Below are 24,114 nucleotides of genomic sequence, written 5' to 3'. Positions count from 1 at the left end.
TTTTTAAAAAAATAAATAATCTTTATTTGGTTCCAATAATATACAGACACACATACCAACACAAAATCAAACAATAAAAATAATGAAATTAATCCCTCCCCCCACCCCACCCCTTTCACTCCCCCTCACTTGTACGTGATTTTATTTGTTCAGTACCTTATATTACCTTTTATAATCGTGTGATTACATCTTATATCCTTTATCCTTATTCTATATTTCCCAATTCTCTCATATCCCCTGTACGATTTACTCCATATTATACAGAATATCGATTCCAGAATAAGATATGGTCATGTATTCTTTTACTCTTTCCCATTCTTTTGTTAACTCTTGATTAGAGCGACCTCTAATGTTTGCTGTTATCTTAGCCATCTCTACCATCTCACACATTTTAATTCTCCATTCAGAAATTGTCAGGATTTTATCCCCTTTCCAATTCTTTGCTAGCAACAATCTTGCCGCTGCTGTGGCATAAAGAAAAACATTATTTTTGGGTATATCATTCGAGATCAAACCCAATAAATATCCCTCCGGTTTCTTTGAAAATGTGGTTTGGAATAATTTCTTTAGCTCTTCATGTATTTCACCCCAGAATTTTTTTACCACTTTACATCCCCACCATGCACGATAAAATGTACCCACTTCTTTTTTACACTTCCAGCACAGCTTAGACTGATTATTGTACATTTTGGATAAGCACCTGGCATTACTCATGGTCAGCCCAGGACCCTGGAATGCGATGAATACAGAGCAGCTGAGAGTCTCCCACTCACTGCAACTGGGCATTCAGTCAGCACTTCCAGCACAGGAGCCCCGAGGAACTCCCTGACAGGTGTGTGAAACACAAATTCAGCAGACCCCAAACCGGGGATGCTAAAGGGAAAGAGACACGTCACCCAACTCCGAGATGACAATGGTCTTCCGCATTTCCACCCAGTGATCCCCAAAATTTTCATCGCCGCGGACCGGTCAACGTTTGATAATTTTACCGTGGCCCGCTATATTTTAGATTGTTTCGATTTAATACTTTTAATTCAATTGCATTTAAACATGCCTTCAAAATAAAATACAGTTACACCCGGTTAACCTCTCGCCCACGGAATGTCGCACAAATAGATAATGCTTAATGACAAAGCTTTTTCCCCTCTGTTACTTTCCCCCTCCCTCCTCCTTCCCACTTTTGTTATATTATTGAGTCCTGCCTTGTATATTGCTACAACACATTGTCTCCAAAAAACAGAAAATAGTAAGCCTGACCTTGTTACAAAGCGAAGTTTTATTTTGGGTAATCTCCACTTTGCCTTGACATCATCTTCTGGAATTTTGGTAATAAATGCAGTTCTTTGCCCAGCGTTTAGTGTTAGTTCTAGAAGAAGAAATCCACTTTGAGAACACACATTGAACAACTGAGATCCTGGCTGCCTAGTTCTCCTACTCCTGTATCTATAACAAGAGTCGTATTGCACTGTCTGAGTGGTTAAGATTTGAAGGCTGGGCTAGGGAGGGAAATTGTCATCTTGCTGAAGGGGAAGGGAAAAGGGTGGATACTAGATATCCAGCTGGGATTATTCTGGGGTGCATATTCTGAATAATTGTTGCAACAGATCAAATCAAAGTTTATTGTGTTAGACAATTGGCCATAGCACATAGAAAAGAATTCAGGCAGAAACCTGCCGCAGTTATACAAGATATGTTAGATACATTTGCTAAACAACTGAAATAAATCCTGTTAGATAAAACAAGATATGGTAAAAGCAACAGATGATTTTCAGACTGGGAGATGGGAGTTTCCTTTTCATATTTGTTTGTATTTTTTAATTAAGATTCTTTTATTTGGAATTAAGGACACACATAGGAAGAGGAGAGTTGGAGGCGGGAGCAGGGCCGTCTTAAGTACATCCGACACCCTGGTGCAAAGATTCCTCCAGCGCTCCGCTGGACAGGGCCAGGCGCAGTGGGCAACCGGAGGGCGCAGACGCCAAACTCGTGCTCCACCGGGCAGGGCCAGGCTGCAGACGCGGGGAGGCCACCGGCGAGCCTCCCGTCAGTGTGGCAGCCAGGGCTCCCTGGACGGCAGTGCTGTGGCCCCGCGCCGACGGGAGGCTCACCGACGGCCTCCCCGCGCCCACAGCCCGAGAAGAGGTGGGCGAGGGCGGCGCTGCTGGAGGGCGGAGGTGCCCTCCAGGCCCTGGCACCTTGCGCCAGTAGGTTCAACGGCTAAGATGCCTCTGGGTGGGGGGGACCAGCAAGGAATGCAGGGCGAAGTTTTCACCAGCGGTTTATATTTATCCCTTTTTCTTAACAGCCTAGGTGGAATAATCTTATGTATGATAATGTCTGTTTCCCGGATTCTGAGTTTTTTCTCTTTCTGCTGGTTTGTAAAAAAAAACACAAAACCCTCATTTCCCTATTCGTAAAAGTTACCAGGCAGCGTTCTGCCAAGGGCTGGGTTCTTTCTGGATCTGGAGTCAATAAGCACGCCAGTGGGTGAAAGAAAAGCAGTTGTATTTGCATAAGGTTAACAAATAAACAGCAGGCATGCAGAACACAAAATAAAACTTACCTGACAGGAGCTATACAATCTCCCCGGAGACCCAGGTACAGCAGCCAAAGGGACCCCGGCCGTCGGTCTCACACCTCGATCTGTGAAGAAGCTCTCTGAGCTCCTCCCACCCACAGCTTTTATGGCCAACTTGGATGCAATTGAGTGCGCACCTGGCATTACTCATGGTCAGCCCAGGACCCTGGAATGCGATGAATACAGAGCAGCTGAGAGTCTCCCACTCACTGCAACTGGGCATTCAGTCAGCACTTCCAGCACAGGAGGAACTCCCTGACAGGTGTGTGAAACACAAATTCAGCAGACCCCAAACCGGGGATGCTAAAGGGAAAGAGACACGTCACCCACCTCCGAGATGACAATGGTCTTCCGCATTTCCACCCAGTGCTCCCCAACCTTTTCATCGCCGTGGACCGGTCAACGTTTGATAATTTTACTGCGGTCCGCGGGGGGAGGGACGTTTTACCGCGGCCCGCTTTCTCTGTTGTATACAGTTGTGTTTTGTAAGGTTGTTTAATCATTTTTCCTGTATTATTTTCCTTTTGGGGTTTCCCCTCCGTATGTACCATTTGATGGGTTCTCAGGTGGCCACTCAGGCGAAAGCTCTTGTTTCCCTCCAACAAAATGGGTATATCACTGGTCTTGCTTCGTGAGTTGTAGCATAGCAATTTTACAGGAATAAAAATACATGTATGGCAAATAAACCCAGAGCTAGAAAGCTCGAATCACAGCTACAATCTATGGTATTTCTGACTTTCCCCCCGTCGCCAATCAGAAATCACTTCTCTATCCAGAAACACACACTCCTGCTCGGTGAAAAGCAGACTTCCTGTTGCACAATATTTTCCCCGCCTGTTCTGCCAAGGGGCAGGTTTCTTTTGGGATCTGGATCCAATGAACACACCAATGGAAGAAGAACAAATATGCTTTTATTTCTAGATACAATCCCAAGCACAATCTCCCCTTCTGCCGCCCAGGGCCCCAAAGGAGCGGCGAGAGAGACCCCTCACGCCAGGAAACCCACAGCACCCGGTACCTGGTCTGTGGCAAAGCCCAATCGGTCCCCTCCATTCCTTCGTTTATATAGTTAACTTAATAGGTTTGATTGATTCCACCTGGCTATCAGGTACCATTCCCGACTGGTCAGGCACCTGGGTGTGGCTTGGCTAAGGTAATAGGCAGCTGAAGGTGTTCTCAACTAATTGTATCTTCCTCACCAGCAACTTTACTTTGCTAATTTCAAGACTGAGGATGGAAAAGGGAGGAGGATATGCAACCTGACTCCTCGTGATTACAAAGATCTTCCGCGAGTTTCCACTACACCGCCCCGACTGAAACTTTCCGTTCTTTCGCTGGCTCCCTTTGCCCTGCCCACCCTTAATTTATTGCACTGCTTCTCCAAGCAACTTCACAGCCCCCTCGCCTTTCCCCCCCCTTTAAAACAGAAGACATGGAGGACATTGCGGGGCTGCCCTACTGCGGCACCCACTTCCCTCCAACAAAATGGGTATATCACTGGTCTCGCCTCGTGAGTAGTAGCATAGCAATTTTACAGGAATAAAAATACGTGCATGGCAAAGAAACCCAGAGCTAGAAAGCTCAAATCACAGCTACAGTCTATGGTATTTATGACTTTCCCCCCATCGCCAAACAGAAATCACTCCCCTGTCCAGAAATATTAACCAGGAAGTTTCTACTCCAAATGGGCGTGTTGCTCCACCTTTCTTTCGGTTAATTGGCTATGTTATGTATTGAAGTTCTCACCCTAGGCCACTAGGGGTGTGTGTATATTGTTCATTCTGCTGCAGTTTTCATTCAGGTCCGCATATGCAAATGAGGAATTGAAATGTGACGTTCAGGGATTGGGTAACTACAGAAAGTTGTTACTGTTGCTTTGTAGCTGAGTTCTATATAAGCAGGCTGCTGAGCCCTTCAGCTCACTTCTGTTCCAGCCTGAGAATAAACAAGAGCTGTTTGGAAATCACTGTGTCGTCTGCTGTGTCCACCCACAACTTAACAGGCTAGCTCCGATTTCTCATTGTTAACGACTTCATTCATTGGCTACACGCAGTGAAAGGCGGGAGAAAGGTTGGTTTCTTACAAGGTTTCCCTGTGGTTACTGCGATGAGCTTCATGCAAGCAGTTTTTATGTGGCTGGCACCTTGCCAAACCCTAGCTGCACCCACGGCAGTAGTCGTGCCCTCCTAAATGAGAGCGAAACACGAGCCTGTAAAGTCTTCAACTCTTGTTTATTAGAATCATAGTGTTGGAAGAGACCACTAGGGCCATCCAGTCCAACCCCCTGCCAAGCAGGAAACACCATCCAAGCATTCCAGACAGATGGCTGTCAAGCCTCCGCTTAAAGACCTCCAAAGAAGGAGACTCCACTACACTCCTTGGCAGCAAATTCCACTGCCGAACAGCTCTCACTGTCAGGAACTTCTTCCTAATGTTTAGGTGGAATCTTCTTTCTTGTAGTTTGAATCCATTGCCCCGTGTCCGCTTCTCTGGAGCAGCAGAAAACAACCTTTCTCCCTCCTCTAGATGACAACCTTTTATATATTTGAACATGGCTATCACATCACCCCTTAACCTTCTTCTCCAAGTTAAACATACCCAGCTCCCTAAGCCGTTCCTCATAAGGCATCGTTTCCAGGCCTTGGACCATTTTGGTTGCCCTCCTCTGGACATGTTCCAGCTTGTCAGTATCCTTCTTGAACTGTGGTGCCCAGAACTGGACACAGTATTCCAGGTGAGGTCTGACCAGAGTGGAATACAGTGGTACTATTACTTCCCTTGATCTAGACGCTATACTCCTATTGATGCAGCCCAGAATTGCATTGGCTTTTTTAGCTGCTGCATCACACTGTTGACTCATGTCAGGTTTATGGTCTACCAAGGCTCCTAGATCCTTTTCACATGTACTGCTCTCAAGCCAGTTGTCACCCATCCTGTATTTGTGCCTTTCATTTTTTTTTGCCCAAGTGTAGTACTTTACATTTCTCCTTGTTAAAATTCATCTTGTTTGCTTTGGCCCAGTTATCTAATCTGTTAAGGTCATTTTGAAGTGTGATAATAATAATAATAATAATAATATTTATTATTTATACCCCGCCCATCTGGCTGGATTTCCCCAGCCACTCTGGGCGGCTTCCAACAGAAATCAAATACAAAAATATCAAACATTAAAAACTTCCCTAAAAAGGGCTGCCTTCAGGTTTTTTCTGAATGTCAGGTAGTTGTTTATTTCCCTGACCTGTGATGGGAGGGTGTTCCACAGGGCGGGCGCCACTACCGAGAAGGCCCTCTGCCTGGTTCCCTGTAGTTTTGCTTCTCGCAGTGAGGGAACCGACAGAAGGCCCTCGGCGCTGGATCTCAGTGTCCGGGCTGAATGATGGGGGTGGAGACGCTCCTTCAGGTATACAGGACCGAGGCCGTTTAGGGCTTTAAAGGTCAGCACCAACACTTTGAATTGTGCTCGGAAACGTACTGGGAGCCAATGCAGATCTCTCAGGACCGGTGTTATGTGGTCCCGGCGGCCACTCCCAGTCACCAGTCTAGCTGCCGCATTTTGGATTAATTGCAGTTTCCGGGTCACCTTCAAAGGTAGCCCCACATAGAGCGCATTGCAGTAGTCCAAGCGGGAGATAACCAGAGCATGCACCACCCTGGTGAGACAGTCCGCGGGCAGGTAGGGTCTCAGCCTGCGTACCAGGTGGAGCTGGTAGACAGCTGCCCTGGATACAGAATTAACCTGCGCTTCCATGGACAGCTGTGAGTCCAAAATGACTCCCAGGCTGCGCACCTGGTCCTTCAGGGGCACAGTTACCCCATTCAGGACCAGGGAATCCTCCACACCTGCCCTCCTCCTGTCCTCCAAAAACAGTACTTCTGTCTTGTCAGGATTCAACCTCAATCTGTTAGCCGCCATCCATCCTCCAACCGCCTCCAGGCACTCACACAGGACCTTCACGGCCTTCACTGGTTCTGATTTGAAAGAGAGGTAGAGCTGGGTATCATCTGCATACTGATGAACACCCAGCCCAAACCCCCTGATGATCTCTCCCAGCGGCTTCATATAGATATTAAAAAGCATGGGGGAGAGGACAGAACCCTGAGGCACCCCACAAGTGAGAGCCCAGGGGTCTGAACACTCATCCCCCACCACCACTTTCTGAACACGGCCCAGGAGGAAGGAGCGGAACCACTGTATAACAGTGCCTCCAGCTCCCAACCCCTCTAGCCGGTCTAGAAGGATGTTATGGTCGATGGTGTCAAAGGCCGCTGAGAGATCCAGCAGAACTAGGAAACAGCTCTCACCTTTGTCCCTAGCCCGCCGGAGATCATCGACCAGCGCGACCAAGGCGGTTTCAGTCCCATGGTGAGGCCTGAATCCCGATTGGAAGGGATCCAAATGGTCCGCTTCTTCCAGGCGTGCCTGGAGTTGTTCAGCAACCACTCGCTCAATCACCTTGCCCAAGAATGGTAGATTTGAGACTGGGCGATAGTTGGCCATATTGGCCGGGTCTAAAGATGTTTTTTTAAGAAGCGGTTTAATGACCGCCTCTTTCAGCGGGGCTGGGAAGGCTCCCTCACAGAGGGAAGCATTCACCACCCCGCGCAGCCCATCGCCCAGCCCCTCCCGGCTAGCTTTTATAAGCCAGGATGGGCAGGGATCAAGGAGACAGGTGGTTGGTTTCACTCGTCCAAGCAGCCTGTCCACATCCTCGGAGGTAACAGACTGAAATTGATCCCACGCAACTGGACTAGACAGGACTCTGGCACTCTCCTGCCCTGGCCCTGCTCCCACGGTGGAGTCTATCTCTTTCCGAATCTGAGCGATTTTATCCGCAAAAAACTTTGCAAACGCATTGCAGGAGATCTTGGGGTCCCTACCAGGCCCCGATGACGAAGGTGGCTCCGATAGATTCCGAACCACCTGAAAGAGTCTCCTGCTGCTATTTTCCGCAGATGCAATAGAGGCGGTGAAGAAAGTCTTCTTTGCCGTCGCTATCGCCACTTGGTAGGCTCGACGTTGAGCTCTAACCTGTGTTCGGTCGGATTCAGAATGGGTTTTCTGCCACCGGCGCTCTAGCCGTCTCAACGATTGTTTCATCGCCCTCAGCTCCGGGGAAAACCACGGGGCTGTCCGGGCTCCATGCAACCGGAGAGGGCGCTTCGGAGCCAAACAGTCAATAGCCCTGGTTAGCTCCACATTCCAGCGGGCCACCAGGGAATCGGCTGAAAGGCCATCAACATGGGATAAAGTATCCCCTACCACTCTCTGGAAACCATTTGGATCCATTAAGTGGCGGGGGCGGACCATCCGAATTGGTCCCACCTCCCTGCAGAGGGGAAGGGTTGCGGAGAAGTCCAGTTGCACTAGGAAGTGATCTGACCATGGCACTTCTTTAGTTTCACTTTTTTTTAATGTCAGATCACCAACATCCATAGAGGTGAATACCAGGTCTAAGGCATGTCCTCGGCTATGAGTTGGACCAGACTTATTCAGGGTCAGCCCCATGGAGGCCATGCTTTCCACGAAGTCCCGAGCGGCCCCTTGTAAGGTCGTGTCGGCATGGATGTTAAAATCCCCTAGGACGACCAAACTAGGTGACTCCAGGAGAACATCCGCCACGACCTGAAGCAGCTCGGGCAGGGAATCCTTGGTGCAGCGGGGAGGTCGGTACACCAAAAGGAATCCTGTACTGCCCCTATTGCCCAACTTCCAGAACATGCACTCAGAGAACTGGGTCTTCCCAATAGGACGCCTGGTGCAAACTAATGACTTCCTAAAAATCACTGCAACCCCCCCTCCCCGCCCACAAGGCCTGGGTTGCTGTGCGTAAGAGAAACCTGGTGGACAAGCAGCGGCAAGGACAGGCCCATCTGCCTCGTCCAACCAAGTCTCTGTTACACATGCCAGGTCAAGTCCACCATCCACAATCAAGTCATGGATGGCCGTGGTTTTATTTAACATTGACCTCGCATTGCACAGCAGCATCTTCAGGTCATGTGGGTATCCCTTGCTGAATCCAGTATCCGTCCGGTCAGGACCAGACCCGGAGGCAGGAATAGTCCTCAGACAACGACTAAACCTGCCTCCTCAGCAATGACATGGTCTGGTCTTAGCGTAACTCCTCCTCCTGCCCATGATCACTGAGATCGGTTGTCCCAGTGCATCCCACCCTGTGGAACCTGCCCCAGCCATTTTGTTGGCCGGGACCCCCTCCCAGGCAGCCCTGACCCCACCCCTTAAGAACAAAATTAAACCTATATAAAAACAGAAAACAAAACACAATAATACAAAGCAAAAACTATAAAAATTACAAGTAACCCAAATTAAACAAAACTCAAAACCCCACTAAACATCTATCCCACCCCCACAACAATAAAACTTAAAAAGATAAAAAGAAATAATAATAATAGAAACATTTTAAAACATTAAAAAAAAAAAAGAGCTGGACAGCAGCAGCACTCAGGCACTCAGGCAGGGGAGTCCTCCTGGGCAGCAGCAACCAACAGCAAAGCAGAGGCAGCAGCAGTCCTTTTATGGCCTTACCAGGCCCCGCCCTGGGCCAGATGGTGAGTGGCAGGAACGGGGCCTTCAGGCACTCAGGCAGGGGAGTCCTCCTGGGCAGCAGCAACCAACAGCAAAGCAGAGGCAGCAGCAGTCCTTTTATGGCCTTACCAGGCCCCGCCCTGGGCCAGATGGTGAGTGGCAGGAACGGGGCCCTCAGGCACTCAGGCAGGGGAGTCCTCCTGGGCAGCAGCAACCCCTGTCCTCTGGGGTATTAGCCACCCCTCCCAATTTGGTGTCATCTGCAAACTTGATCAGGATGCCCTCAAGCTCCTCAAGGGTTTATTGACCCTGTAAAACGAGCGCTAATACCTTGGCGTGCAAACTGATAAACTGATAACCAAATACCCACACAGTTCAGGGCAATAAACCACCTCTGATATAGTAATGTTCAAACTATGCAGTCTTATGGTACCCTTTCCGAGGTACCATAAGAACTTTTCCAGCCCCTGGCGTGTATGTAATGAAGAGACTGCGATCACTGCACAAATGCACAAATGCTGGGAAGCCCGCTATTGATGATGAATGAGTTCCTTTTTTTTTTTGGAAAATGAATACCGTATATACTCTCAAGTCGACCCAAATATAAGCCGAGGCACCTAATTTCCCTACAAAAATGTGGGAAAGCTTATTGACTCAAGTATAAGCCGGTTCACCTTTGCCACTGTGGTAGAGGAGGAACGAGCAGCCCAAAGCAGCCCTTTGGGCTGCTCCTTCCTCTTGCTCCTTTGCTGCTGTGGAGCTCACCCCGTCGCAGGGTTTCGAACCGCCATTCTTCTGATCAGCAAGCCCTAGGGCTCTCTGGTTTAACCCACAGCGCAATGTTCCCTTGTGTTATACAGAGAAGGCTGGGATCCTGTCCTGTTTAAGCAGGAGCCAGGGAAAGTGAGCACCTGTGGGGTTTTAATACTTCCTTAACTGATAGGCTTTCTGCCTTCTGGGGTCTAAAGTTTGCATTTATGTGAGCAGTTCAGGAATGGAACAAGCTGCCTGGGGAGAGTAAAGAACCGCCATTTTTGTACGCTTCTTAAGGAATGGTTGACTTGAGTATAAGCCGAGGGCAGCTTTTAAAGCACAAAAAGTGTGCTAAAAACTAGGCTTATACTCAAGTATATATGGTATTCCTTTATTAACGATATTATCAACAAATTTACAAATTTTCCATATCATACCTTTCCGTTCCAAATACTAATAAATTGTTTACAACCAAAAAACAATAATGATGATAATACTAATAACAATGAATAACAAATAACAAAATACAAAAAAACAGAAAAATACTAACATATATATACTAATTGAAAAAATAAGAAAAATAACAAAATAACAAAAAATAAAAAAACAGAAATACAAATTAAATAAATTGTAGACTTCCAATCTTTTCCAATGAGCATACCTTTTCTGCTTGCAAAAGTACTTAACATTTTCATTTTATCCTTTAGATTATTTCCAATACATTCTAAAACCCGGATACAGCCTTAGTTTGTTTCATACAATTATTTTACCTCCAACGTCACTCAAAGGCCGCCACAGACTTTATTCCATTGTTAATACCTTGTAGATACAATCTATATCTCTCCCATTTCTGCAAGAAAACCTGTCTGTTGTTTCCTCCCAGGCTATCAGTTAACTGGGCCATCTCAACATACTCCTGGAATTTGTTCTGCCAATCTTTTACCTTCGGAGCGCTCTCCCCCTTCCAATTCGACGCAATCAATATTCGTGAAGCAGCAGTACCATATAGGAAGATATCTTTGACTTTCTCTGGAATGTCGTTCCCTATAATGCTTAAAAGGAAGGCCTCTGGTTTTTTAAGAAAGGTTATTCCCAGAATTTTTTTCAGTTCGTCATATATTACATTCCAAAACTCCTTAATCTTTCTACAAGTCCACCACATGTGGTACATGTTTCCGTTGGTTTCTCCACAACGCCAACAGTTATTGGCTAGATTTTTATACATTTTAGAAAGCCTTGAAGGGGTTAAGTACCACCTATACTGCATTTTAAGTATATTTGCTTTGATATTATAGCATGCAGTGAACTTCATCGTTGATCTCCAGAGTTTTTCCCACTGGTCAAGCATTATAGGATGACCAATGTCCTGTGCCCATCTGACCATAACCTCCTTAACCTCTTCCTCCTTAACTTTCCATTCCAGCAGGATTTGGTACATTTTGGATATTATTTTGGTGTTATTATTTAATATTTCTGTTTCAAATTTTCTTGTCTTTTTTAAAGGTTTCATACAGCTGATGGTAATCAAGCCAACTTGAAAGATGATCTTGGACCTCCTCATATTTCCTAATTGTAATTTGATTGTTTTCTTCCTTTAATAAAGAATTGTATGTCAACCAACTCCCTTTCATATTTTTCTTTTTTAGCGCCCCTGCCTCTTCCGGGGAAATCCACTTGGGAGTTTTGGCTTCCAGTAATCCTTTATACTTTTCCCAAACCTTATAAAGTGCATTTCTTATTATATGCCCCGTGAATCCTTTATGGGCTCTTACTTTGTCATAATGCAGATAGGCATGCCAGCCAAAACGGTTGTCATGCCCTTCTAGGTCTGAAAGTTCAGGGTTTTTGAGTTGACACCAATCTTTAATCCAGGAAAGACACACTGCCTCATAGTATAGTTTAAAGTCTGGGAGTCCAAATCCTCCTCTATGGTCTATTAGGAGTGTATGTTTGATTCGTGGCCTGTTTCCAGACCAAATAAATTTAGATACTTACGAACCCTCAATACAATTTGTTTCCCCTATAATGGGGATAGATTGAAACAAAAACATTAATTTGGGTAATATGTTCATTTTGACCACAGATATACGTCCCCAGAAAGTTAACTTCAGCTTGCTCCACGTCTCCATATTCTTTTTAATATCCGTCCAAACTTTAACATAATTATATTCATATAAATTTATGTTTTTAGTTGTTATCCAAATTCCCAGATATTTTATCTTTTGGCATATCTTGAGCTTTGTTAATTTTTCAATTTCTTCCTTATCTTCTGGTAGTAAATTTTTTGCCATCAGTTTAGTCTTATTCTATTCAATTTGAATCCAGCAACCTTTCCAAAAGTATCAATTATATCCAATATTTTTATTAAGCTTTCTCTAGGGTTTTCAGATGTTATGATTAGATCATCTGCGAACGCCCGCAGTTTATATGTGTTCTTCCCTATTGTTATACCCTTAATATTCTTCTCTTCTCTGATTTTCCTATTTAATACCTCCATCACTAAAATAAAAATAAGAGGAGAAAGCGGGCAGCCCTATCTGGTTCCTTTGCTGATTTCACATTCTTCTGATATGTTGCCGTTGACTATAACTTTTGCCCTTTGTCTGGTATAAATAGCCTTTATTCCTTTGCTGATTGCTTCCCCAAATTCCATTTGTCGTAATAGTGCTGTCATGAATCTCCATGACACATTGTCAAATGCCTTCTCTGCATCGACCGCCATTATTATTGATGGTTTGTCAATTCGCAGATTTAAATTTTCCAAAATATTTATTATACACCTAATATTTCTCTGCATTATGCAGCCGGGGAGAAAGCCCGTCTGATCTTTGTGTATTATTATTTGGAGGACTTTTTTCATTCTCTCTGCTATGATGTAGGCAAAAAGTTTATAGTCGTTGTTAAGTAGCGATATAGGCCTGTAATTTGTTATCGCCAGCTGGTCTGTTCCCTGTTTAGGTATCAATGTAATAAAGCTTTCCTTCCAAGACTCAGGCATAGTACCTATTTCCAAAATATCATTCATTACCTTTTTCAAAGGTTCCAACAAGGTGTCCTCTAATTTTTTATAGTAGATGAATGAGTTCCAGTTACCTCTTGTCAGGATCTTCCCAGGGGTTGCTCATGAGTAACGACAGAACCTTCAGTTACTAAATACTATTTATTGTGCATTGCTATTTACAGTGCTCAGTCATTTGAAGAATCCGGAAGTGCCGCTCTCCTGTTTCCCACCCAGCACCAAAGTCTCGGCACCCTAAAACGACGTGTGCAGTGCCTCCTGACCCCCCCCCCCGATGCTGTGCTGGCGCCGGAAGTGGCATCTCTTCCTCAAATCCCCTCTGGCTGGCATTGCTGGGTCTTTAACCCTCTGCACCTCCTCCCCCCTTGGAGAGACCTCAGAATAAATGCTAGAGGAGGAGGAGGAGTCCGTTGATAGAAGTGGCTGGAGTTCCCTATAACTTAGTGAGACTTCCTCTCGCAAAGGGCTGCTCTCCCAGTCCTCCTCCCGAGGAGGATCTCTCTCTCTGCCCTCCTCATGAGCAGGCCCTTCTCCCGCCTCTTCCTCTCAAATAGTCCTCCTGTCCCACTCCTCCTCATTAGGAGGACCTCTCTCCCCTCGCTCCTCACGAGGAATACCTCTGCCCCGGCTCTCCTCGCGAGGAGCCGGTGTTATGGGAAAAATCCAGGTACGAGGCTACTCAGCTACCTGGCCATCAGGCAAAAAGCCTGCGGGATCCTGAGGAGAAATAAAAAGGAGTCCAGCCGCCAACCAGAGCAAAAGCAAAGCAAGTTTATTGTGCAACAGGTTCAAGTCAGGACTGAACACCTGGGAATAGGTTGCAATAACTTTTCAAAACTTTTCTGGTTCCCACAATGCATCTTGTTACATGTCACAATTATGTCACTACTACATAGGTGAAACGTCAGAAAAGGGGTGGAAAGGACGCCGGCAGTAGTACGGTATCGGGTTGCGGGAATAACACCTTCCGTTTACCTCTTCCTCGGGCGGCTCCTCACCCGGCTTCTTCCCCGCCATGACCACCACGACCACCTACAAGGGGATGGACCCCAGCGGGCGAAGCAGTTCCAGAGTTCTTCGTCCACCAGGTGGTGGATCCAAGTTCAACATGGGATTTGATCTGCCAAAAGAACACCAAAACACAAGAAGACACAAGATGGCATCCAATATCCAGAAGGTAATTCATCCTCCTGGGCTAGCTCAACAGCAGCCAAGCCCAGTGGTGTCAGTGAAAATTCCGAAGCTCCTGGGTCCCAAAGAAGAAATTCTTCTGAAGCAATCTCTGGTGACTTTGTGGATCCAAAGGGCGGGTGTAATGTCTCTGAGGAAGCCCTGGACTTCGGCAATGAGGAAACAACGCTGCCAAAGCAGTCCCTACTAAGCTGCAGCCATTGTTTATTAAAAGATCATACACGGCGATGATATATCCCCCACAAGGAGGGAGGAAAACACTGAAGTGAAATGAATGGGAGGGGAACAGATTACAACTTAAATACCTGTATCCCAGCTAATAGGATTCAGGTGTACACAATGAGATTCCACACTTAAAGACACATACATCACAGCGGGGAAGGTGAGGCTCCCAAAAACACAGAGGTTGAAATAGAAGCTGCCTCTGGCCCAGCTCCTAGCCCCGTAGCTGCAGCACCTGCACCATCTAGGAGAAATCCACCTGGCGGAAAGTCCTGCCTAGTTCTTGGTTAAACTTTTTCCTCCTTTGCTCCTCCTCCTAACTACTTGGAACTCATGTCTGTCATCTTTGTTCTCCTTCCATGCTTGTGAACTGCACAACTTGAGCCTGACTGTACTTCTTCTCAAACTGTCATTAAATAAGCACTTTATGTACTTCATCTTTTTTTTAAAGGAAGTGTAGTAAACGCGCGCCCACTTGCCCTACAGTTTTCCCCACTGCTAGCGTTCCGGGCGCACGAATGACTCTTTTCTGTCTCGGCCCAGCTACTCCAAGCTGAGTCAAGACGGTCTTTCTGCTGCCACCACCCTCTGTAAATTTGAATCCCAGCTGCAGCCACAGGACAGAATCCGAGGGCAGTCCCACCTGTGCCGGCTCAAGCCTTCCAAGCTCAAACAGAGCCACAAATAATTATCACCTTAAAGTAGCACACCAAGCGGCAGACCTGGATTTAGCCAAGCAAACTTAGAAATGAACAAAAACCAGAACAACAGTTCCTTTAAACATTTATTCAAAAGTTACTAAAAAGTACATAAGGTATAATTCCCAATAACAAGTTACATGCAAGAAAACAAGAAACATTCTTTTAATAGGCTAGCACTAAAGACTTTCTATAATCCCTCTCCATTTAACCGGCAAGGATTCAATACTTAGCTGCATCTGCATCTGAAAGAAAGGCAGTTCTTGTTGACCACTCAACATCTCTTGGTCATTACTCTCCACCTGCCAAAGAAGAAAGGCAGCTGCAACCCTTTTGATGATTCCTCCCTACTTTTTTCACCGGCTTGACGATTCCCAGCTGGCCCTCCTTTAAGTTCTTATTATCAGGGTTCAAAGTGACTCCTTGCAGCTGAGATCTTCACACTCCGAGCGACTCTGCCAGTCGTAAAAACTTACAGATAACCCTTTACATTCCTGGGCAGGGGCAACCTTTGGTCAGTTTCCCATAGCATAGTACCCACAATTCACCGCACCCAGAAACCCCTGCTTCAGAACCAAGGATTTTTGGTCTAACACTACAGGAAGGTTTTTTTCAACTTCTGTCTTGTCTCCCTTGGGTCTACTGGAAGTGGAATGTGTGATTTCTTTTCCTAGTGGTAGACGTAGAGCAGTGGCATTCCTGTGCAGCCCATGGCCAATGGAAAGATTTGTAAGGTATATATATATATATAGTGTATCATAACCTAGGCTGGTTGGTTCTGAGTGTGTTAGATGGCATTCTGTTCTGAAATTTGTAGAAACCCCTTAGTTAGATTAGAAGAAGGGTTGAAAGTCCAGGGTTGCACAGATCAGAAGACTGTTGACAAATGTACTCTCTCTTTCCATTTTTTAAAAATTGTTTATTGTACGAGAATTTTTACATACATTGTATAATCTCCGTCAAGTATTGAATTTCCCATACAGTTTTTTCTTTTTTCCCTCCCCACCCATGGTCCATTGCAAGGGTTCAAACAGTAGACCTCAGCCACGGGCACAGAGTCATTAATTTCCACCGAATGTCTTTTTTCCCCGGTTGTTATTATCCATTGAAAATGGAGCTTCCATCTGGTCTTGATCATCGTAGCCTTGACCTTCCATGACGTTTCCTGTTTCGTGACTGCAATGATATCCGATTGGATAAAATCAAAAAGATAATTAGACCAGACCTCTTCTGTCCATTTTTTTCTATCCTTCCACCCCAGCGCTATTTGTTGCCTTTCCTGCTAGAATCATGGCTTTGAATGTAAATGGGTCCCCTTTCTCTATGGCTATATTTCCAAGTAATCCCATTGTCATTAGGTTAAAGTCTATAGATAACTTCACTTTAAAAACTTCATTAAAGATCTTAAGAATTTTATTCCAGAATCTCCTTGCCTCTGGGCAATCCCAGTACATATGGGAAAACCAGCCCCTGGCCCATTCACAGTGCCAGCAGCTTGGGTTGAGTCCTGGTACCATATTGGCTAGCTGGGCCGGAGTTCTGTACCATTTTTGAAAATTTTTTAGTTCGAGTTCTCTGAATTTGTTTACTTTAATCTCGCTTATTTCCTTCATTATCCTTGCTATCTTTGATTCACTAATTTGTTTTTCCTTGCTCCATAGCATTTGAACAAGTAGGGTTGTCTGTTTCCTATTTGAAATCATTCTCCTATAGATTTTGCCTATCATTCCTTGTTTAGTTTTTTTCCATTTGTTTATATAGTTCCTCTATTGGTTCTTCTAAGTTCATATTTCCTTTCTCTTGGGTTTTGACAATTTTGCTATATAGTCCTCCAATTTTTAGCCAGTATTGGTTTACCTATATTCTGTCACTTCCTGCAGTGACTTTAAGGAACCTCCTCTATACATGTCATTGACGATGTAGTAGCCCTTGGCTTTAATAATTTTCCACCATTTAGGGTCCTCTATTCCCTCATATATACTCTCTAAGGGTCCCCATAGAGAGATTCTTTTCAACCATAAGGGTTGCCATTTCTTCCATATACCTAACGCCCATTTTCTAGGGCCTACTGCCAATTTCAGATCTTTACTTACATTATTTGTAAAGATTCCAAATCTTCCTATGCCTTTGTTAACCTCATCCTCAAATTTGGTCCACTTTTGTTTATTTTCGACTCCGGTTTCTAATAAGGTTTTTAATTGGGCAGCCTCGTAGTAATTATAAATGTTAGGGAGACCCCACCCTGGTTCTGACTTGTGGTTATATACAAAACTCTTTTGCGTCCTTGATTTTTTACTTCCAAATATCCATTGTCTTATCTCCCCACTCCATTGTTCCATTTTCTGTTTTTTTCATTTCTAGTGGGATAGCTTGGAATAGATAGCTTAACTTGGGGACCCAAAACATTTTTGTGGACTTGACTCTAGATGAAATGCTTAAAGTTTTGTTTCTCCATCTCTTCATATTCTTCCGTATTTTATTCCATACCTTCTTATAATTGAGTTCTGCAATCTTGTTAATGTTCCTGTAGAGTTCAATACCCAGGTATTTTATCCTTCTAGAGCCCATGCCTATGCCTGTTATACTCTTTATTTCTTCCCCCCCCCCCCCGCCAGATTCACATTGAAATACATTATTTCTGATTTGGTTATATTTGCCCCTAATCCGGAGCATTCCTCAAAATCTTCTAGGATAATCTTTATTTCTTTTATCCCTTCTTTAGGGTTTGTTCTAATAACAATAATATCATCCGCAAACAGGTTAATTTTCATCTCCTCTTTCCCGATCATATATCCCTCTATCCTTCCACAGTTTCTTATCCTTTCAGCCAGTTGTTCAATTGCGATTATAAATAAGAATGGTGAGAGAGGGCATCCCTGCCGAACTCCTCTACATATTGGGAATGGTTGGGTATGTTCACCATTAACTCTCACCACTGCTATTCCTTCTTTATATAATTCTTGAATTGTGTTTCGATAAATCTCGCCTATTCCGTATTTGGCCATTATTTCCCATAAAAATTCCTGTGAGTGTGTGTCAAATGCTTTGAAAACATCTAATTTTAGCAACCCCAGCTTTTTTGATTGTCCATGGTGTAGGACATTAATAATATTCCTAATTGGATGCGCTATATTCCTGCCCTTGACAAATCCATATTGGTCTTCTTTTATTATTTGAGGGTTGACATTTTCTAACCTGTTTGCCATGATTTTGGCAAAAAAAATATAATCTTGGTTTAATAGGCTAATGGGCCTATATGAACCTACTTCTTTAGGGTCTTTGTTTGGTTTTAGGATTGCAATTATTTCTGCCTTTCTCCATGTTTCTGGGGCCTTTTCCCCTTCTAGTATACTGTTGAAAAGTAGTTGTAGCTCAGGAGCGAGAATTTCTACCATTTCCTTGTAAAATTCGGCCGTAAAGCCATCTAGTCCTGGAGATTTCCCTTTTTCAGTTCCTTAGCCACATCCTTTATTTCTTTTATTGTAATCTTTCTGTCTAGTTTGTTTTTCTCAGACTGCTCCAATGTTAAATTTATTTTCTCCTGAAAGTTTATAGCCTCCCTTTTTTTATAAAGGTTTTTTGTAAAAACTTGCAAAGGCCTCTTTGATTTCCTTTGGAACTTGCGTTTTATTACTATTTGTTTTTATACTTTTAACTCTTTGTTTCTCTTTCCTTATTTTCAGATAGTTTGCGAGTCTTTTTGCTGATTTTAAATTATTCCTCTGAAAATCGTTTTTAACCATTGCTTCCTTCTTCCACAATAAAGTCAAGTCTAATTCCTCTAGTTGATTTTTAATCTCCTTGATTTGATTTTGAGTTTCAGAGCAGGATCTAATCATTTGCTTGTTTTGTAATATTTCCAGCTCCTGTATTTTTAGCTGTCTTTTACAGTACCATTCTTTTTAAATTAATTTTTCTTTGACTATACAGTGCCCCCTAAAAACACATTTTGCTGCATCCCAAAGGATATCTGGAGTTACTGATCCTTTGTTATCTTGAAAAAATAACCTGATCTGATTTTCCATGTATTCTCTGTCCTCAACTTTGGCCATTATTGAATTGTTATATCTCCAGGGTCTCTTGTCCTTACTGAGTCTTAGTTCTAACTCAATACTTAACGGGGCATGATCTGAAATTAATATTGGGTGTGTTGTAATTCCTTTGACTATCCAATTACTGGCCTTTCCCAAAATAAAGAAGTCTATGCAGGATGGTGTTTTATGTCTGCTGGAGATGTGAGTAAATTTGGGTTTTAAGCCTAGGATTTCATGTGCTTCTTGCAATCCCCATTTACTCAGTAGAATTGTTTTATTTTTTGTAATATCCATATGATAATTTCACCCTCTGAGAACTTATGGATTTTTTTTGAGTATTTTAGTTAGGAATTTATTCTGTCTTTTATTTGGAGCGTATATATTAACTATTGTTATCGTTTTATTTTCCAGTTTACATTTAACTAACATAAATCTGCCTTCCCTGTCTAGTTTTGTTTCTATTATCTTAATGTCTATCCTCCTGTTTACCAGAACTGCCACCCCTCTTGCCTTCGCTTTGCTCCTTGCCTCTGCTAGTACTTCCCAGGCCGGGTCATTGAATAGTGGCTTTTTGTCTTTTTTTGTTCATGGGTTTCTTGAAGGCAAAGTATATCTGCTGTTTGTTCTCTTGCTAACCTAGATAATCTATAGCGCTTTAGGTTGGACGTGAGCCCATTGACATTCAGTGAAATGATTTTGATTGGCTTAGCCATATTCTTTATTATTTTGAGTTTTGTGCCCGTTTAGCTGAGGGTTTTTCCCCTTGCAATTCTTTACCCCCCCTCCCTCCCCTCCCTGTGGAAGAGAACAAATACTGGGGAAGACACTTCATCCCCTCTCTCCACTTCCCAGAGTGCACGCATCCCCTCCCTCCCCTTGCAAAAAAATATCATGTAATACAATTAATTAAATGGCCTTTTTATGCCCATTTACTTCCCTTAAGGAGTGTCCTCCTGCGAGTGTGTTCTTGGTCTTTTGTCTGGTCTTGTTGGAACTTCTCCCGAGGATCCTCCCCCAGCTTCCGCCTCTTCTACCTCCTCTTCCTCTCTTTTCTGTAGTGTCGAGTCGTCCACTTCAATTCCCAGCTGTGTCAGTAAAGATCTGGCCTCTATTGGGTTCCTAGCCATGAGCCTCCTTCTGTCTTTAAAGATCAATATTGAAGCAGGATACACCCAAGAGAACCTTATATTGTTGTTATGCAGCTTTTGTGCGTAAGGTTTCATTTGGGTTTTTTGCTTTAGTGTAGCCTGGCAAAGGTCTGGTTTCACCCACACTCTTTTTCCTTGGAAACTTAGCTCTTTAATTTTCTTAAGAGACTGGTAGACCTGCTGTTGCAGCTTCTCTCTGGAAAATTTAATTATTACATTCCTGGGGGACTTTCTCCCCCTAGGTCCTTGCAAACGATGGGCTCTTTCCACATCTTCCGGCTTCACACTGAGTCCTTGGGTGCCTAACCAGGTTCTCAGTGTTTCCTCCAGCTCCTTAGCCTGTATTTCCTCCGAAATACCCACCAAAATCATATTGGCTCTTCTCTGGCGATCCGACAGTTCTGCCACCTGTCTGGTTAGAGTCATTATTTTCTTCTCATTTGCCTGGACAGGCTCTTTGGCCTGAGTTGCTAGTTGCTTCACCCCCTTAATTTCAACTCCTATCTGTGCAACATCCTGCTTCACAGACTTTATATCCTCTCTGATATTGTTTTGGGAGGTAAGCATTAAATCCTGAAAAGTTGCCAGCTGAGCTGACAAGTCTTTCAGCGTTTTCGCCATTTTGAGCTGTTGATTAGAACCGTAGGTAGGAGGGAGCTGCTGGGCGTCTTCGATAAGCTAGAGCTAGTTTAGCAACTTGCTTACCGAGTTTGCTGGCTTGATTTCAACACCCCCGGATTCTCTGTATCTTCACACTCGGCCTTTAGTCTTTGTTTTTCTTCTTTCAGTTTACCTTACATTCCTTTAGGCCATAAATTGTTTAGCTTGGCAGGGGGGTTCCAAGGCAGGCAGCCGGCTCAAACTAGAGCATGCGCACAACTCCTACTCTCTCTTTCCTACCCATCCCCTGCAACACATACTAGTTGGTTATCCAAGGTATCATTCAGTGACTGGTAAATGTCTAAAGCCCTGTTGTGCATTTCTGAACAGTAAGAGTCATGGTGCTAGGGATTACCATGCTGCCTTCAAACAAGAAGAATCTTGGTTCAGGCATATGAAGATGGGACCAGTGCCAAATAACAGGGCTAGTGATTTGGAGATGCTGTTCTGTTGCCCCAGGGACCCACCTGAAGTCAAGGTGGAGTGGATCTTACAGATCTCTTTTAAGAGGCATTCTAGTTCAAACGATTCCCGTGCTATGCATGATCATGCTGATGCTGGACCATGAGGTGAGAGTTTCAGCCTTCTAAATGTGTGTTGTATTTTGATAAAGCTGGATTGTTGCTTAAATAAAGGATATAGAAATTTTTAAAAAGGGGCGGAAAGGGGAGGGTTATACATGATTAACATACTGGTAAACAAAATAGAAAATTCTTTCCAGTAGCACCTTAGAGACCAACTGAGTTTGTTCTTGGTATGAGCTTTTGTGTGCATGCACACTTCTTCAGATACACTGAAACAGAAGTCACCAGATCCTTAAATATAGTGAGGGAGTGGGGAGGGGTATTACTCAGAAGGGTGGTGGGAATGGGTGATCAGCTGATAGGTGTGGAAAACCTGTTGACGACTCTTAACGGCTGCAATTAGTCTTGCAGGGAAAGGCAAGGGGTGAGATGGCTAAAGATAGCTTTGTTATGTATAATGAGATAAGAATCTAATGTCTTTGTTCAGACCAGGTCTCTCCATGGTTTTAAGTTTGGTGATTAGTTGCAATTCAGCCACTTCTCTTTCCAGTCTATTTCTGAAATTCCTTTGTATTAAGACAGCTACTTTGAGATCTTAATACAAAGAAATTTTGAGGTTACCCACCTGTAACTAATACTGGTAAACAAGATCAACATGGAGGAAATGAAATGCAAATCAGTGGTGAGCCCTGATGTACCGGTATTCATCTTGAGTGTTCCTGGGAATAGAACAATGGGATTGCCTGGCCAGGTCTATCGCCCTTCAATGGGTCCAGAGGAAGGAGATATGGCCTGTGTTTAACTATCAATTGCCCTCTGGAATGTTGGCTGTTTTCCTGTGTCCGTGTATTTCCACTCAAGGGATCATGGCATAAGCTAAGCAGTCTTGAAGCCCTTGACCAAAGTGGCAAGATGGCTGTGGAACCAAGACTCTGGGAGTTTGCGTACTGCCCATGTAACAATGTGTCAGGGGGCAAGGGGACATTGTCTAGAGGGGCTCCCTTGAGGGCATACATTCGTTCCTTACTGCTCAGCTTGGGAGACTTCGTTTTGGTGACCCCCCCCCCGGAATTCCATAACACCGGGCAATCCCTGACACCTCTATTGCCTTCTCTCTCTCTCTCTCTTTATTTTTTTCATGCTTATTTCCATGCTTATGATAAGAACAACAACGAAAAATACGCTCACAGGCTGGTCTCTAGTCCTTAGGGGATTCTGTGAGCCCGCTAGGTAAAGGATTCCCTGCGGTCGGAGGTTTGAAGAAAACAGGCGAGACCAAGGCAAAACTTAAGAGCAAAGTGGCCAAGAAGCCTGACCTTTATTTGTATAAGCAAAACTGTTATAGCAGGGTCCGCACCCCTCTTGCAGAGAGATGTGCCCGAACCCCTCCCAGAAGGTGCTCCCAACTTTTATTAGCCCCCCCCCCCCACTTTCCAGTCCCCACCTCCCACCTTTCTATTGGAAAAATAACTGGGTACTGAACAAGAGGTGCAAAAGAAGAACTTGCACCCCAGGTAACAGTGGCCCATTGAAGTACGCTTCCAGCAGAGTTAAAGAATAAACGCAACGGAAAAACTGACTTGGCTAAAGCAGGCACCCGGAGTAACGACAAAAGGCATTTCTAAACTAGAGTTTAATTTACGTAAAGAAAGTAAGAACTCCCTGTTAGCTTCCAGCCTTCTGCCAGAGACTCTGTTAAACTAAATACAAATACACTTTATCAAAACAACTCTCACTCCCAGCCTCCAACGCTCCTCACAACTCCCAAAGCTAGGAGCACTAAACGCTTTGCAACAGAGCCTTTTACACACAGAGTAGCGCCTGCGCGTCAGTCAATTAAGAACAAAACACCGGCACCTGTATCTTCTATTTGTTAAACAGACAGTACTGACATCAGACCAGTTCAGGTATAATTTTAAACCCAACACTTTTCATCATCACTGCGTCATCTCTACATCATCAGAGGGTAGGTGCGTGGGCAGTACCTGGGTGTCAGGTAAGCCATCATTCCCACCTTTTACCTTGCACCCAATATCATAAAGCAATAAAACTATTGACACTTCCTGACGGAACTGGTCAAGTTGCTCATTATCCTCTTCTCCCCCCCTCCAGAGTCAGAATCCATTCATGGGCTGCCTTTCTTTGTGATCTTGATGGCTACCTGTCTGGCACTTGAGTCAAGTGTCACCCCTGGGGTGAGGTGTTTCCTGCCTCTACGCTTTTTGGGAAATGGCTGTCTGGAGTCCCCCTTTCCCTGTGCCAAACAGGACTCACGGAGGTGAAAAGAGCAGCTGCTTTTAGTTGATTCCCGAGACTCTGCACTGTGGATTTTATACAGTGACTTAGACAGGATACAATTACTTCTAGACTAGACATATAGTAGACATTGTTAACTGGTTGGGATGACAGCTGTCATTTTGAAGGGGAAACTTCATATGGCTGCAGTACCAGTGTTACATACTCTAGATGGCGCTGTTAGATAACATTCATTGGCTGGAGCTCGACACATTATTAAATACAGACAGTTCCTGGTGATCAGATCTGCCCCAAGCCATGGGGGTCTTCTGCAGTTGGGCATATGCATAATTGCTGGAGAATCTGTCAGCTCTTCCCACCCCCCAAACAGGAACAGCTTCGCTACAAGAATGTAACAGCTACTTGACTCAGGACATTTATGGACAGGGCCAGCGTGTCCATTTAGGCGAACTAGGCAATTGCCTAGGGCGCCAAAATGGAGGGGGCG

The 24,114-nt window shown here is 44.4% G+C and overlaps 1 protein-coding gene across 1 annotated transcript; it reads left to right on the top strand.

The window, feature by feature from the left end:
* The first annotated feature begins 13,823 nt into the window (after positions 1-13,823).
* On the top strand, positions 13,824-14,752 carry LOC117055810 (jupiter microtubule associated homolog 1-like). Its single transcript, XM_033165669.1, is given in 3 exon segments — positions 13,824-14,060; positions 14,063-14,204; positions 14,463-14,752. Coding segments are annotated over 3 exon segments (429 nt in total). The 5' UTR covers positions 13,824-13,909; the 3' UTR covers positions 14,599-14,752.
* Positions 14,753-24,114: the final 9,362 nt, after the last annotated feature.

This window comes from Lacerta agilis, chromosome 12 (genome assembly GCF_009819535.1).
Source record: "Lacerta agilis isolate rLacAgi1 chromosome 12, rLacAgi1.pri, whole genome shotgun sequence".
Lineage (NCBI taxonomy): Eukaryota > Metazoa > Chordata > Lepidosauria > Squamata > Lacertidae > Lacerta > Lacerta agilis.
The sequence above is the reverse complement of the archived record's forward strand: the minus strand, read 5'-3'. Positions and strand labels throughout refer to the sequence as shown.